The 18,045-nt window shown below is 40.7% G+C and overlaps 1 protein-coding gene across 2 annotated transcripts in view; it reads right to left on the bottom strand.

Moving 5' to 3' along the window:
• Positions 1 to 18,045, bottom strand: part of STAC (SH3 and cysteine rich domain) — a 75,823-nt gene that overhangs the window by 29,252 nt on the left and 28,526 nt on the right. The window contains exon 3 of one of the 2 annotated variants that reach the window (XM_075706062.1): positions 426 to 526. The exons of the other annotated variant lie outside the window; for it this stretch is intronic. Coding sequence (XP_075562177.1) covers positions 426 to 526 — 101 coding nt within the window. The remainder of the gene's footprint in view (positions 1 to 425; positions 527 to 18,045) is intronic. 2 annotated transcript variants of the gene reach the window in all.

Here is an 18,045-nt window from a genome sequence, read left to right as displayed (position 1 = left end):
AAGCCCTAACAGTGGAAAAAACAATAAAACATAATTTGAAGGATTTTTCATTTGCTAAACTCCATTGAAATATTTTGACTAATTTATAGCATTCCTTGAGAGATTTACACCACAGCAAGCACAGTTTAAATCAAGGGAATTCTGTTACTTAGCTGAATTTGGATTATGTAACTGTATTTTGACAACCGCAATGCAGACTAGATTTGTGTTTCATTTTTGTTCAGGTTTTTGAGTAGTAGCAACTGCCCAAATTGATAATAGGGCACCACCTGGCTTTACTTTTCCCACCTCAGTAAAGTGACCTGATGTCAGGTCTGTTAATACACCTGCTAAATGCCAGCCAGGGGGTCAGGCACACGAAGCAAGTGGCTCCAGCACAAGCTGGTGCCTCCTACCGCACTTGCTGCCCTGAGCTGCTCACTTACCAGCTTGCCCATGCAACGCTGTTGTCCAATACTGTCTACACACTTGTGGTGGATGCTCATCTTACAAGCTTTACAGCGCAGTCCATGCTTAGCGTTTGTCCCTGTGAAATGCACGGAAATGATTTAATTACACAAAATCGATAGTTTCCATGCATTTAACAAATGACTTGAAAGAACTGATGGGAAGGTCAGTTGCAGTAGAGTAAATATTAAAAGCATTCTTCACATTGCCTACTTTTTTTTTATATCCATTTATACAGGCATTTTCTTTACAGCCTCTCCATTTTAGGCATTTCTCCCACAGGTTCTTTCCTAGGCTATTGCTGCCTTTAGATATATATTGGATTATGCTCTGTTGCATGATAGTCTTATCAGTGATGTCTGCCTCATGAACATCAAGCAAAATCCCTTTGCTATTTTGAAAAGGCTTGGCATGAGAGCCATGCATGGCTGAGGGAGCCACTGAAGGAGCGCTCAGACTCTGGAGCTGCCCTAGGGAGCCAGGCCATCAGTGGAGGGCCAAGTTTTGTGTGTAAGAGGTAGCTCCAGGGGTGTGTGAGAGGGCTAAGCCAGCTCCCTTACCATTGCCCACCCATGCGCCTAGGGACTGCTGCTCTCACCTCCCTGGGCCACTGCTCAGAGGGTGCAGGAAGGTCTCCTTGCACATCCTTCAGCGTGGCAGTGAGGATGCCATGGGTCTGACCTTGCTCTCCTTCACTGGCAGTGGAAAAGTTCAGTGCCACAGGTAGGGGAGCTCCAGGAGAAATTTTACCTCACAGAAGCAGAATTCTCCCACTTGGGCAACAGTAGTTCTGCATTATTTTCAATGTGGACCTGCTCTTAAATGACAGAGCCGAGTCTGTTTGCTTCCAGGCAGAAATGGTCACTCTTATTCATACCCCTGTAAGACTTCCTAAACTACACAGAAGCAGTAAAGCTGCAGCAACTCTTTTATCCCTACAGGACTGTATAAATGGAATGAGTAAACAACATGTAAGTTCATTATCATCTACTGTGAGAGTGAGTAAGAAACAAGGTAGTAAAAAACCCCCCAAAACCTCTTGACATTTTAACTGGCCCTCATTAGTCAGGCATGATAGGAATATTAGTCAGAAGGATCCTGCATCTGAAAGTAGTCATGTAGCTCTTGGTTATTTGAATAGTTAACTCCACGTACACGCTGTTGACTTCATTCAGCGAAATGCTGCGCCTGAAAGAAGGACTTCAGAGAAGGGCTCCTCAAGTTGGTGACAAAACCCAAGCCTTGACAGGACTGCTTTCAGGGGAAGAGGTCCCCGAAGCGTCCACGTTCAAACCAGATAGAGGCAGGCTGGAGGTGCTGGGGGCGGTTGGAGTAAGCCAGGCTCAGACATTTCACTTGTTAGTTCCCTGTTTTGTAGGACAGGGAACTAACATCCTCCCCACCTTCCTACTGAGACTGCTGGAGAGATGGGGAGTGAATGGGGTTGAGTGTGGGGTGCACCCCCGGGACTCCCATGGAGTGGGGTCAGCCCCTGCTCCCCACTTGTTGCCTGCCTGGTCCCTCTCAGCTGAGCTGATGCATGGTGCCTCACTGCTCATGTGCAGACCTCTAGCCTCATTCCTGGGGTCTTTTTTCCTAGTAAACACCAGATTTACTAGAATAACACAGCCCTTGGGTTTTTTTTGGTGTCCCATCCCCTACGCCCCCCACCCTGCACGTGGTTGCACTTGGATTACTGTGCTGTGAGGATTTTTTCTCTTATAGTTTCTTTTCAATAACACATGCTCAAACCAATATTGACTTCTGAGGCTTTGTGCTTTTATTACTGATGATGAAATGCTGAATCACCCTTCCTGACGGTCAACAACTGACACAGTGAGAAAATAGGACTTCCTCCACATTTTTTTATTATATTTATAGGGTGGAATGAAAAAAAGGAAAATGACATCATACTTTGCCTATACAACACGTATTTAGTGTCAGTGCTTGCACTGGGTCTAATTCTCCTCTTACACTGGTCTGTACTGGCATAACTCTTACCTGCTTTACCAAGTTACTCCTGAGATTCAGCTGAAAAGGCAGTCAGTCTCACAGTCCTTTCTGCTGGCTGTGTTATGCTCTTCCAGCCACTTTAATGTTAACATTGCAAGGTGGATATTGCTCCTTACATGTTATAACCATGTGATCACAGAAGATATGCATTTGTCAATATAACTGCACATCCAAATGATGTGCAAAATGAATGCAAAGTATCTGTGCTACTTTCAAAAATCAAAATCCAGCTTCTTCAGAACATAAATCAGTGGTCATGTGAAAATGAGTAAGACAATCAATTACAAAAGAGCAACACTATATTTCTGTTGCTGAATGCCATATGTTACCTGTGGGTAGCTAAGTAGTGGCTTCAAAGAGAGGAAAAGTATTTCAGTCACACACTTGAGCCTACAAGAAGTCTTTGTAAATCAAAATGAAATTCCCTATAACTACCAAAAGCTTAAATCTTTAATTCATTGTAATTTCTAACTACTTGGTTTACTGTGGGACTAGGCAGCTTGGAAATAATTTGCATGTATCTCCCTGCCTCCCACTGAGGAATAATTAAAGGGCTTAAAGAAGAAGCATTTATTCTGTATTTACACTGAACTACCATATCTCAAGCTCTGAAAATGGCATTTCTACTAGACAGATTTTCTTTTTTTCCCCAGGATAAATTCTTTCTTCTTCAATTTCTGATCTCCGTCACACTAAATCAAACCTCCTTAGCTCATGGCTAAACTATTTCAAAACTGCTTGCCAGAGATCAGACAACTATATATTGGCGATGTATCTGACCCAAAAGTTCCTAAGATTCAGAACTGAGGCACAGCCACAGCTCACATTATGGAGAAGAACCGATCCACATTTGGTATAGGTGTAAAGGAGACCAGGGTTTGAACTGTTGCATCAGTTTTTGGCCTCCCATGTAAACAAGCTTGTTGACTTTGCAGTTGCCTGAATGGGGCTGGATTTGGAAGGCATCCTGGTACTTTGAAATGGGGAAAAAGCAGGCAGAACATGGATCTTCCAAACAAGCTATGTAAAACTGAGTAAGTACAGTGAAAGTGCTACAGTCATACTAGTATAAGAGAGGTGTTTCAGTATGCATAAAGTAGTGGCACAGGATATAGCAATGTGCTGAAATATTATTTGCCAATAAATTCCCCCAGAGAGCATGAGAAAGCTAGGCATTTGGTCTGAACATACATTAAAAGGTAGAAAATAAGTGGTATTAATAACCAAAAGTAAAAATGATGATAACAATAATAATAATAGTAGTAGTAGTAATAACAACAACAACGAAATGGGGCAGACTATTTAAGGGGAATTTGTATCATTTCACTTAGCTGCCATAGGGTACCAGGGCTTGTTTGATGTTGAAAGCCTCTCTGTGGTATGCTTATTCCAACTGGATTAATCTTTCTGCAGATTGAAGCATGGGGAAGGGGAAGAGTAAGGAGAGAGTTCACATTTGAGATAGCCACAGCAGAGTCTGGAAGAGGCAGTGTTCCTGCAGAAGTAGTGAAGTCTGGGATACTAAAACACTCTCCTCGGGGACTTCTGCTGAACATACTTTGATGAGCTGCAAGCCTGACCATCACTCTCTTGTGTGCTTCCTGGCCCCTTAAATAGCTGACAGCCTGATTGCAGCCTACCATTTATTCCCATCAGCAGATATTCCCCTATGCCAACCTTAAAGCACAGTTGGAAGCTACTGGTATAAAGTACTCACTGCAATGTCTTAGCCCACCTGGAATCATTTCAATTTGTGGTGGATCAGAAATAGAGGAACTAAAGGCTTAGCAATTAAGCTAAACTTGGAGTACCCTAACTACTTTTTTCTCTGGTTTTCATTCAAAGGGGGAGTAGACTAACCGCTGTGATGGACTCTTTGTTATTACCTTCAAAAAGTAATCATCCCTCCCACCCTCTTCTCCAAAGATCCTTACTCAGGTTACCTAATCAAATTGTTAAATGTTGAGCATGCTAGATCAAAGGTTCTGCTCAGCCACTTTTTGATTGCAATCTAGGGATGTGATTGTCATTATTTTTATTAAGGCACACTACTTCATTTACCTAACAGGGTGGACAGTATTCAATGAATGGGCAGCTCTGAATAGAGTATTGAATAATACTTCTTTTTTACTTTCATCAGTCAGTGTATGTCCCTAAGCATCATCTCCTCAGTACTATATTAGCCTAATTCTAAATACAAGGTGATTAATAGCCTCATGGGCTTTCCTATGGGCTCACTGTCTTTGTCTCTTTATGCCTTGCAATATGAGCATGTTTGCCAAACCCTGGATGGGATGGCTTCCCTTTGAGGAACTAATAGGCAAAACTGTCAGTGGTGTCACTAATATGGCGCTGTTTGGCCCAGATGCATGTGTTTAAGCTGTAAAAATTGCAAGCTGCTAAAACTGGGGGCTTGGAATGGAACATACTGCACATGTTTAGCTGACTCGTAGTGCCCGTAAACATAATTATCAATGTAGTCATGAAATTCATCTAGGAAAAAAAAACATGCACACATACATTTGCACATATGTCCTCTGTGTATTACGTGTTAATCTATCTATTAATTATCTCACAGTCTGTAAAGGCTGGTATTCCTTTTGCAAGTGAAAAAGCCAACACTGACAAAAGAAACAGTGTTTCACTAAAAGCAAATGAGGAAATTCCTTGTCAGGATACCTGGGTAGCTCTTAAATAAACTTACAAATGAGGTTCTGCCACAGTCATTTTCTTCAGATACCAGCTAATGCATCCAGACACACAGCACTGGAAGGACACATTGTTTTGAGAAGCAGGTCATGTTTAATAACACCTTGCTAGAAATACTCTACGACTGGGTCAGCTCTTGAATATCTAAAGCCGTGGTTAGGTTTTCCAGAACAGGCATGGAAAATTGAATCTGGAACTGTTCTGATAATCTGACCTTAAATATTACCAAAAGGACACACTGCATCGCTTTCATAAATCTAATCCTTTTTTGGAGAAAGCCTAAATGGAAACAGAACACCTCAATATAGGTGAATGGAAAGATTTAGGGGCAGAGAGAGACAGAGGGGACAAGGCAGAATTTGATTCCAAGTCTTTCTGCCTGCCTCCTATAAAAGTAATTTAGTAACTACTCTGCATTTCAGGAAAGTGACAGTTATCCTAAGGAATGCAAATGAGAATTATGTTTGTCACACACATGCAAAGGGAACCTATCATCCTCTTGGCCAGCACAGCTACGGCCACAGCACAAAAAAGCTGATGCTTTTTGCCTGTTGTTTCAAGACTCAACATAAGATTAATAGCTAGAGAAGGAGAATGAGCCCTACAGCATGGAGGAATTTGAAAGAAAACTGCAAATGTTGGTAACAACATGACGTTATGCTGACTGTATAAAGATAACTATATTAAGCACTTATGCTAAAGTGGACAAAAAAAAGGGAGAGGATAACAAGATTCAGGTCTATGAAAGAGAGAAAGACAAAGGGAAAGAGACACAGAGAGGCTGCCACCTCAAGCTAATCCAGCTATGACCCAACCACTATTTTTTGTTGTTCCAGCTAAGAGGAACATGTCAGAAATTGTTTTTATTTAAAACTTTAATAAACAAATATATTTAAAATTACATATTTTCCACAGAACTTCAACTTCTGCTGTGGGAGGCTGATAAAAATGATGAGTGCCTTGCCCCTTTCTCCCCAAGCTCATTTGCAATTGTCACCAGAAATCTGTCTACATGCCAGAATTTACGGGAAATGGAGAATTTTAAGCAAGCTGGGACAGTATTGTAGCACTGAAGGGTTTAGGATGTCACCTTAGAAGGAGAAAGAAAAGTCCCTAAAAACGCACTGGTGCCCCTGCAGTCATCTCTAAGCCTTTGCACAACCTCCTCTCCCTCCCCGCTTCTTCATTTTTAATTAATTGTTTGTGCCTAAAATCTCTGATGGAGACTATTTTTAAAAATTCCTCTACGGCTACTTCCCGCTGCAGCAGCGCTCTGCTGCTGAACAAGTGCTCGCCCTCCTCCTTCCCCTCATAGTTGAGAGCTGTGGGTAGATCAGAGAACGGCATTTTCTACACAGGACATTCACACCTTTAAAGTTAAAAATCTTGAGCCTAATTCCCCCAAATCCTTAGGTTTGTAAGGATGCGCTGAGCATCCCTTTGCTTGTCCTTCCTTAGCCTTCAGCCTCCTTGGGTGCCTCTCACCACCTCAGGAACTGCCCCCTTTCTTTGCCCTAATACCTAGCACCCTCTTGCTTCTTTTTCTTAACTGATACTGGGACCCCATTGCCTGTCCCAGCTGACATCGTGGAGAGGACAGAGGTGCACATCCTCAGCTGATCATCAGGCGAGCTATAGATCAAAGCCTGAACCCAGATTTCCCCAGCCACCCTAGACGGCCGACTGCTAGAAGTTATTGCTGTCTGATGCCTGACTGATGATTCGAGTTGATGGACGCACAGTTGCCAGGTGCGTTGACTGATACACAAATACTCACCTCATGTAAAATTACCCAGTACTATTAGCAATCCTCCCACTGCACTTTCCACTGCTAAATACAGGACTGAATGGATTGTTCAAAAAAGTGATAAAAATAAGACATAATAATGTTGTGGTCTGCTGTGTATTGTTCCTAACTGGCCCACAGATAAATGTGTTATGGCAGCTCTTGGCATTGTCATTTTGATGATTCAAAAGGATCAATCTTCCTTTTTTTAAGGAGATGAAATTGCACTTTACAGATACCCTTCTCTTTTGACCTGACTAGATAGTTTACACTCATTTGAACACTATGGCAAAGGCACTCGATGCATGAATAACCGACAGATAGGATGAAAAAGTTCAAAACACACAGAGCAAAAATCTTATTTAAGCAATTTTTCATGAATAACAGCAGCATGGGATTGACTTCAAAGGTTTTACTCTTTAGTAAGGGGTTGGGGTTTTTTTGTGGGTTGATTTTTTTTTTTTTTACAGTTAAAACTGCCAGTTCAAAATGTGCAGAGTTGTGGGTAGGTCAAATCAATAGCTCCTTGGGATGGGTGTATGTACAGGGATATGCAATGACATATGGGAGCTAGAGGAGGAATGCCTCCATTTGGGACCAAGCTGCCAGGTCCAGACCTGACACCTTGACTAGTTGGAGTGTCCCATTCCTCTGAGTCCACTTTGTGTCAGTCTAAACCAGTGGGGACAAGCTGAGACTTGTATATTTATGTTCTATAGAATAGGACTTGATATCCAACCATGATACCTGTCCTGCCAAATTAATAAATTTTAGATTATATATCACTGAGAGGTGTGGGTCTGTTTGAGTGCCTACCCCACCCAGTTTCCCCATAACAATATCCAATGTTTAAATAGCAAGAAAAGTTGCCTTGTATGTAGGCAGGCTACAAAATGGTGCATAAAATTAGAACTGACTTCCTAGTGACATAGTTTTCTTTAGAAATGACATGCTGAGAAAAAACTGAGACAGTAATAGTCAGGTTTTTCTTCAAGGCTGTTACAGAGAAGAAAAATATCCCTGCTAAAATAAAGTCCTTTCTAACTTCATGGCTTTAAATCTTACATATCAGCAAGAGGAAATGCCTTTATTCCTCTTGCAAATCAACTCTGTAACTCCCTGACAAAGAACTTGCAATGCTGCAAGACCTTTTATTCTGTGATTCAGGAACAATGAGACTTACTTAAAATGCAAATAGGCCCTTCCTGCCTTTTGGTGCAAAAGTGATTCTCATACTTGATGTCTGGTGATCAGAAGAGGATGAAACTCACTGCCCTGTGCTGAACAATTTGGCCACAAGAGGTTCTTTTGCAATACACTTTTCACATATTCAGCAGCTTTACTATAAATGTCTGTCCCTGAAAGGAAATATCCACCTCCGTACTTTTTAAAATATCATCTCAGGTTTTTCATCATCTAAATGTTAATTAAGATGCTGGAAAGCCATGATAAATAAACTAACAGCTAACTATGATTGAAAGAAGAGGTCCCAGTCCTCTAAAACCCAAACCCAATAAATCATATATAATGTTCTTTGCTCTAAACAAACTGACAGTGATATCTCCATACTTACTCTTCTAGACAATTTTCTAGACAATTTTCTAGACAATTTTCTAGACTGCTGAGCCTGTGCTTGTAGATCTTTGCACTGGGTTGCTTTGCTGAGAAGGAAAGTAGCTCAAAGAAAATAGGCATAGACTTGCCTATAGGAGGTGATGCTCAAGTGCTCCAGAGATGATGATGGTACCAGAGCTGAACAGGACAAGGGAATATGGAGAAATTAAACTTGGTGTGGTGTCCTGAAGGAGGACAAGCAGAGATCAATGGCTGATCTTGGTCTCAGTAATACTAGTAAACATAGTGTATTCAGTAAGTCTTGAGAAGATGATGAAAGTCAGGTTTCAAACAAGATCTCCATGTTGGCAGGCTCAGGTTATTTGTACCTGTGTTCTTGCATGTGTTGAAATGAAAAACCATCCACTTAGAGCCTTTTTTGTGTTTTGAGATGCTTTGAAAAAGCAGTTGAATTTTGTAGGGCCACTTATATGTGCCAAAACCTTGATCTTTCAAGGGCCTTGTGCCATTATGGAGGAGTTGGAAAACAGAAAAACAATATCTGAAGAAAAACTATGCCGTGAAATGAAGAGCAGAGCTCTGGGCTTGCTGAAAATGTGGGAAAAAGTTATAGAGTGAAAGAACAGTCTGCCCTCAGCAAAGGGATTTAATATTCTCCCTGGTCTGCTAATGGATTTTTAACTTTGCCTGTTGCTTACAGAGCTCCGTCATCAATGGGCTTGAAATGAGAGGCTGCTATGTGCCAGAAGATTAGGACAATCAATTAGGACTATAAAAGTTTTAGTTAAAAAAAAAAACACAACTGATATGTAAATAGCCAGTTGCTCTCTAGTCTTCTGCTGTTTCAAACTTATTTTGGTTTGTGGCTCTTTCCTCCTGTAGCAAAAATGCTCCCTCATCAGCACAACCTGTCGGCATTGTTCCTGGTCTTTGTTAGCACAGACTGACTATCAGCACCTGCAGCGATGGGCCTCGCACATGAAATGCTGACGTTTGGCTTATCACGGCCATGATTCCTCTCCCTCCCTCTTTTGCCTATTTCACAGTAGCTAGGGATGGAGCTGGAAAGTGAGCAACAGAAGATAACTATATGTGTCTCCACCTAAAATCCAGTGCATGGTCAGGATCTGGCCACACATAGGCTTCTGCTCCAAAGCCATTTCTTTCCTTGGATCACACGTAGCTGAGGAAGACTTCATCAGAGGCTACAGTTGTAAGTAACAACATTATTTGCTCAGACTAGAGATGATTCCGGGCACCACCGTAAGTAACTGGGCAGTTATACCAGTTTGGTGGGATCAGTTTTCAGGGGAGTTATTTTTACAGTTAGACACAATGTGCTGCTGCTTTACAGAATTTTACAATCACATTTTATAACAAAGTATTTCAGTTTCTTTTCCACAGCAGTTTTGAAAACACAAAATGAAACGGTAAATGTGGAAAAACATTCAAATGAAACCTTTCAACCCAAGTGCAAAGTTTTAAAAATTTCTTTTTCCAGAAATAGTTACTGATTTCAGTGAAATCACACAAGCTGGGCAGAAAAACACTTTCATTTACTACTGTCATCTGCTCAAAGAGGCAATCTCAGCCTTCACTGTTACAACCTGAGAGAATTTAGTACTTGACTCATAGCAGTGCTGGCCTAAAGCACACCTACAAGTACACTTCCACATAGCATCAATTATTGTTTAAATGAATAAAAAACTTCTGTCAAATGATTGTACAGAAGTTTCTGCAGCTCAGCAATGCAAAAAGATTATTACCTGCCTGGGGGGTCAATCTGGGGAGAGAAAAAATGGACGTTAAGCTGAAATTTTACTTTATTTTTAATATTTAAATCATTAAAACAAAAATACCAAAAATCTGCAAAATCCATCAAATAACCTTGCTTTTAGCAAAATGATTTCCAGTGCAACAGGAGCTGTTGGTGCAAAGTCACTGAAAGCATGATTTGGAGAAAAAAAAGAAAGCAGATCAGTGTGTCAGAAGGCACTGGCACATAGCTGGATCTCACTAACAGAGAGCTGGGTCAATACACATATTCAGATTTAGGAGCTGTCATAGGCAAAAAAATAGCTGAAATTGTGAACACAAACAGGCAGCAGATAACTGTGTGTATGTGCATGGGTGAATGTCTGAAATTGAACTCCTGAACTCTCAGACAGGAGCCTGCTACTTGCAAACTGCAACAAGGATGGACTGTTTGGAAATTTTGATAACACTTTGACTAAACAAAAGTGATGCATCTCAAATCCTCCAATTAATAAATAGACAGGAGACAGAGCCACTAGCTAAGAGGCTGAACATATGCTGTTCTTATGCACATACCCTATTTAGAGCAGAGGAACTGGGAGCTTGGTTTCCAGAAAGAAGATCTGGTGCCAAGAGATGGGTTCCTGAAAGGAAGAAGCGGTCTTGGAAAGAAGGCAGCCCAGAAGGAAGGTGAAGATCCTGGCCTGGGGAGAGGTCTGGGAAATGGGGAAAGATCCTGGAGATGAGGAAGCCATGGACATCAATGCCAGGGGATGCTCAGAGACCTTGGCCAGTGGCGCCTGAGATGGGTAACTGCAAGCAGATTTGCAACAGGAACTGACATGACTTTTGGCCCAACCTTCCCAGGCCAGCAGTGACCCCCCTTGCAGGGAAGGGGAGACCTATGGAATGAAATGCTGGTGGGGAGGGAGTGAGTGAGTGAAAGAATAAGTAGGGTAAAAGCTGTAATGTCACCGATTCTTCAACAAAACCTGGTATCCAGATCCTCTCCACATTGGTATTTATGCTGTCTCACCCTTGACAAGAGCTCAGCATCATTTTTGATTCTTTGGTTAAGAAACAGCCTAAATTTCCAGATGGGGCATTTCGAAAGAGCATCTGTGAGAGACACACCCAAACCCCATCAATGTGTTGAATTTTCTGTTGCTCTTCAGAAAAATCTCTGTTTCAGCTAACAAAGAATTCGTTGTCCTTGGAGAACACCACTAAGCAGTTCAGTCTGCCAGAGCTTGTCACCAGCTTGTTACAGAAAACAACTGCTCATCAGAGGCTATTGCTCATCTGCTGCTTTCCAAGAGAAACCATCCCGTGTCCTCCCTTCGGGTGACATTTGAGACCTGTCATACTCAGTGGCTGTTTATCCCATTGTGCTGATTTTGGCTGGGACAGAGTTAATTTTCTTCATAGTAGCTGGTAAGGGGCTATGTTTTGGATTTGTGCTGAAAACAGCATTGATAATACAGGGATGTTTTAGCTATTGCTAGGCAGTGCTTACACAGAGTCAAGGCCTTTGCTGCTCCTCACACTGCCCTGCCAGGAGGTAGGCTGGGGGCGCACAAGGAGTTGGGAGGGGACACAGCCAGGACAGCTGACCCTAACTAACCAAAGGGATGTTCCACACCATATAATGTCATGCTCAGCAATAAAACTAGGGGGAAGTTTGGCAGGGGGGCTGCTGCTCGGGGACTGGCTGGTCATCGGTCAGTTGGTGGTGAGCAATTGTTTTCATTTGCATCACTTGTCTGTCTTGGGTTTTATTTCTCTCTTTATCATTTTCCTTTTAATTACAATTTATTATTCTTATTTTATTTTATTTCAATTATTAAATTGTTTTTATCTCAACCAATGAGTTTTCCCACTTTTACTCTTCTGATTCTCTCCCCCATCCCACTGCAGGGGAGTGAGCAAGCAGCTGTGTGGTGCTTAGCTGCTGGCTGGGGTTAAACCATGACACCCATCCAGAGGTTATTAATGGAAAATGGACTACCATGCTCAGCTGTGTTGAGGGCAAAACAGATCTAGCAAAACAGACCAAACACCTTGGTGTAACCTCTCCATATTTACTAGCTGTAACAAACATTGCAAGACAGACACCACCTCACCTTGCAGCTGTAAACAGATGTGTAGATGAACCCCTGATGATGCCAATATGCTGTGCCTGAGCTTACAGAGGAAGGCAAAGTGGTGGAACAAAATGAGGCTGCATATAGCAGCCTCTCATTTCAAGCCAATTGATGATGGAGATCTGTAAGCAACCAGCAATGTTAAAAATTCATTCCATGCTTCAGAAAAAAAGACCTGGGGCAGCACAAAGTCTGCCTGGAGAGTTTCACGTGCCACAGATCTTGGGATATGAAAGACTGCTACCCTTCTGAGAGGTGCAGCTGGAAAAATGGGCAATATTAGCACTGCACATACAAGTTCCCTCATCAATACACCAAATCCTCATTTGGAGGGATCTTCCTGTGCATTAAAACTATAGCCTTTCTTTTGCGATTGCTGAGGAAGCCAATCAGGAACATACTGATTATGATGTTGTAGTTCACACTGGTTCAGGGATTATACCAGCTGTATGCCATTTCCTCTTTTGGCTGAGAAAGTGGAATTGTTGCGGGGAGTGGGAGGAAGACATAGCCACCTTTTTTCTTTTTTTTTCTTTCTTTCTTGCTTCCAACCCTTTTATTAAGCAGGAAATAACCTAGTGGTCAAAACAAAATATTTCAAGATTTTCAAGATCGCTGCCTGCATGTTATAAAGGAAAGTACAATGTAATCACAATTTTCAACTGCAGAGCATGTCTTCAGAATTAGAAGTGAGGGAGGGGATCCATGTGTGTGCAGCAACTTTCAGCATGTAAGATAAACTTATGTCAAAGAGGAAAAAAGTTGCATTTACTTGCATTCATGCTACCAAAGCAAAACCAGCATGCAATGCTCCAGGTGAGCCACAAGGATCATTGCTCTCTGAGACATCCTTCTGTATTAAGGACAGCAACAAGCAACTGTGGGTAGGCATTTTACTCTACATGATGACCATGCTCTCTTTCTTGCAAAAGCATTTCTGCTAATTGCCTCATTTTATGGCTTCTGCAACTCATAGTAAAGTGAAGCTCCTAATAATTTCCCTTTTAGGTGATGGTTTTGTCAGCTACGTGGCGATGTATTTATCCACATAACAGTGATACTTTAGTAGACAAAGACTCTTAAGTAGAAAAATAATGTTTTTACGAGAAGGTCAGCTTCAAAGAAGATGCATTTAATTTGCTTATCTGAAAACACCCGATGTCCCATATGAGTTCAGGAAAAGTATGTAGCAGGACATAAAAAAAGAAATCTTGTATTCTGCTTCACCCCTAGGTCTTTAACAAACCTTAAGCTTACTATTATGTTCTTCACTAGGGCTGATCTCAGGAGCAATGACCACTACTGAGTAGGGTGTTTGGTGTTTTTCAATGTAGTTTTTGGTCAAAAATTATCTTGGCTAACATCCCATTAAAATACTGATCTTAGATGTGCTCGAAATTTTTATTGTTTTCCATCTAATTAGACAGCAAATGTTGGTCAACATCTTTAAAGTCTCTTTTTGATGAGGATGAACTGCAGTTTCATATTAATAGCAATTTCCCCCAAATTAGAGTGAGCTTGAAAATTATCTAGTAACAAATGTGAAACATGTTTGATGCTGTTCAAGGACAAATTAGAATTTAAAATATATTTCCACCCTCTTTTCTCAGCTAAGCAGTTCCTGATTATCCAATTTACTGATAGCATTCTTGCCTCATCTCAGAGGAGGAAGCCCTCCCAGAGGATAAACAGACTAAATATTTGCTTTTCAATATTTGCTTTAAAGTATGTTTAACTCTTCATTACCAAAGAAAAAAAAAAAAAATTAATGCAGGGATAATGTGTGGCCCTCTGTAGCTACTTTAGAAATGTGGGGCTGTATGAATTGGATAATTTTTGTCATGCTTATTAAAAATAGGAGATGTATTGATGGAGCACACCTATACTGTGTATACTATATGTGTTTCTACCTCTTTCCATCTGCTCATCCCCCCTTCATATATTTTAATAGACCAACTGTCCACTTGCTGGAAATTTTGCAGAGTCCAGAAGACATTATCTACACCTGACCAGTCTATAACTAACAGTTAACTGCATACTGTATAGTGTGATTAACGTAGTACTTAACTTCATATTTCCAGAAGACTTTTGTTTAGCTCTTCTTATAGGGCTTACAATGCTTACAGAGAGTTATTAACTCAAGAAAGAAATCATGGGAGAAACTAGGTTCAATTTCAAGCTAATAGAGATGTTAAAATTATTATTTTACATCAATTTTTTGCAGATGTGTGTTTAAAAATACAATGTTCTTGTTTGCCCTAAACCCTAGCACAGCAGGTCAAAGAGGACTGAAGTAATTCTCACTCACACCGATTCTCAAAAGTGCTAGAAGACTTAGGTGCCCAGAGCCATTCAGCATCTGTTGGAGCAAGAACCTAAGTCTCCTAAATCCAGAAATGGATTTACTTGCGGGAAGGAGGAGGGAGAGACAGGGACTTTAAGCTATTTAATAACATATGGGATGGCACCTGGTACTAGTCAATGACAAGGTTATACAACTGCCGCTTTTCCTCACATGTAAAACCAAAGGAGGCTGGATTCAGCTGCTTTTGAAAACCTCTTTGCATAGGAAAACTCTTTGCCCTCTTGCATTAATAACAAACAACATTCTCTCACACACACACACACACACAATTTTATACTGTAATAGTCTATCATCTGGAAAATAGATCTGGGAAGGCTCAGCTGTGACTGCACAAGCCCATTGGAGAGGTGGACATGAAGCCTCCACAGGCTGCTCCAGGGGCATCTCCTCCTCACTGGCAGCTCTTTACCCTTCTCTACAGTGGACAACTCCCATGCTGATTCAGTGGCAACACGAATCTCTTCCCCCAAGGTCATCTGGGCTGGGAGATGCTAGAGAGACTGGGAAGAGTGGAGGGCAGGGTGAACACTGAATGAATAACATGTTTTTTTTCCTTTATCCTGCAAGAAAAGCCTCAGTAAATAAAAAAGACTACCATAGCTTTGGAAACACAGCTTCAGTTACAGTCATGCTTCCCAGGAGTACTTCTACTTTTTCTTATCTGCCAAGCAGTGGTGATCAACCTGTGACTGTTTATCACATCCTTGTCCACCTGGATAATACTGAATAAAGGCAGGTTAGGATCAAACCAGAATGCCTGCTTAATGAAGTGAGAAAGCAAGCTTAAAAAAAAAATCAAAAATATTCTTTATGAGGGAGCTGATCAGACTGGAGGCAGAAAGCACTGTGTCATAGTTCCTGTGAAATTTTGCTATATTTAATAAACATCCACATAAATTACAGTTACATAAACACTTCCTCAAACTATGGAGTTTTTCCATTACTTTTTGGTTGCAGTTACTGATAGTCTGAGAGAAGAGGTTTAGAGGTAGCGACTAACAAAAATGGGGGGCCATAGCTTCAATCCAGATTTCTTTCTTTCCTTCATTCCTGCATTTGAAAAGCTGGGCCAATTTATCAACTTTGAGCCTAGCTTTAGGGAGAATGTTGCATTACAGCTTTGGGGATAAAAGTGGTTGTAAGTTCTAGTAGCCACAGCAGCACAGTGAAATAAAGAACTCCAGGTCGCTTTTAAGAGATGTGGCCAGAAAGAATCATTCATGGCACTTTGTTGGTTGTTTGAATCTCCAGAATGACTGGTTAAACCAGAACAGATGGTGGTAGGAGTGAGTCAATACTGAAGGGATAGCACAATTTTACTGCTTAAATGCTGTTGATTAGTAGACTGGAAGTAAACTGTGCTAGGGGTTTATTACTGGTCTTATCTTTTTGCTTGCTTTTTTGTTTTCTACAGCTTTCTCTGACTGGAACCTAGTTAGTTCCCTCAGAAGGCAGGTACTGAGTTATTTACTTCCATAGCTGCAAAGGTCTGGAGAATCTGCATCAAAAACCAGAAACTCAATTGTCCTGAGACAGACTATAAATGCATATATCTCAGATACCTAAGCCAGTGATGGCATAATCCAGAAGGACCTGGCTTTGACTATTATTGGACATAGCAGACCACAATTTTGTGTGGTCTCTCTGAAAGTTTGTGACCCTCTAGCATGTCTTTCCTGGCAACAATATCCCAACAGGTATGTCATTAAAACAGGTTGTTGGTCAAAATTCTCTGTCAGAGTTAAGGTTAAGCAAGGGATGAAACTGCCAAGTACACTTTTGAAACATGAAGAAACATACAATGATGTTGTTATAAATGAGCAGCTATTTCTTTAAACCACAGCTTTAAAGGATTGACTTCAAAGCCAGCTATTTTTAAAAGCAAAGTGACTTACTTTTTTTTTGCTACTCTACTTATATTTGACTTAGATGGGAATACATTAATTGCATGTAATATGCTTGGAATGTGTGGAAAATAACATTTTTTCCATGTGAGTCAGCACAGGAAATGAACTGCAAATGAGTAAAATGTTGAGAAGTCTACAGATGGAGGTTTTTTTTAAATACACAATGTTTTTCAAGAGTAGAGTACTGACATCATGTTTTCTTCAAGAGTAAAGTATCACAGAGATGACTGATGACACACCAGACTGAAGAATAGCAAGAACTTGCTTCTGATCAGCATAGTTTAAGACTCTAATCTCATGCAACATTAATTTAATAGTTACTATCTTTGCTGGTGCCAGGCAGTTTTGCCTCCCCTTATTGGACATTGCCAATGCTTACCACATTCTTGTTAAACACAGAAAATGGTAAATAACACGAAGTAAAATCAGAAGTGTTCTGACTTGATTTTCTTTTCACAGTGATGTAAAATAAACAAACCAGTGTCTTCTAGATAATGATCTAGTGATACATTCCACAAGATACTTTGATTTTCAAAATTTTCCCTTGTGGGGTTAGATATTAAAATAGTAATAAATACTACTAGTAAGAACAGCAAATGAATGGATTTCTAAGAGTCATACTGTGAGAGGATGTTCATGGGTGGATATATTTAGGAAAATATGTAACCCACCATAGCGCTGAATCCTCAATCCTAAACTAACCAGTGCTTGGAGCTCACAGTGGCAGTGAGTGGCAGAAAGGAGTACAGTCTGCTCCAACATATTATTGATTTACTCTGAAATTATGTGAATTATTACTCTTGACTTCAGTATTAGAACTGACAATTGTATTGGAGTATTTGATGCTGCAGGAAGTCCCCATTAATGTAAAATGGATCCTCCATGTACTCCTCAGAGATCCCTTGAACCTGACATTTTCTCCCTTATTTCATTTGGTAGAAAACTACTGCTTCTATATCAAATTTTCCTTCTGTTTACTGAGATGGAACTTCAGCCCCAGCCTAGTACAGTTAGTAGGAACTCTTCGACTCCTGTCTTTGATGTGACGTATGAAGCACACTATTAATACTGTTTTTTCTTTTCTGAAATTGAACCAATAAACAGAGTTTCTTTTTAATATGTTGCATTGCACTCTGAGATTCATGAAAAACATTTGAAGGAGTAAGTTTGCATTACACTGATCCTAGTAAACATCTTCCTTTGAATGCTGAAAGCAATTACATGTATTTGGCCTTTGTCTTATGACTGTACTTCTGTCAAATGAACAAACAGGCATACGTGCTGCATCCCAAAGGCAGTATTTTGCTCATAGTGCCTAACAATCAAGGGGAGATGATGCACATT

Source organism: Pelecanus crispus, chromosome 2 (assembly GCF_030463565.1).
Source record: "Pelecanus crispus isolate bPelCri1 chromosome 2, bPelCri1.pri, whole genome shotgun sequence".
Taxonomy (NCBI): Eukaryota; Metazoa; Chordata; class Aves; order Pelecaniformes; family Pelecanidae; genus Pelecanus; species Pelecanus crispus.
The sequence above is the reverse complement of the archived record's forward strand: the minus strand, read 5'-3'. Positions and strand labels throughout refer to the sequence as shown.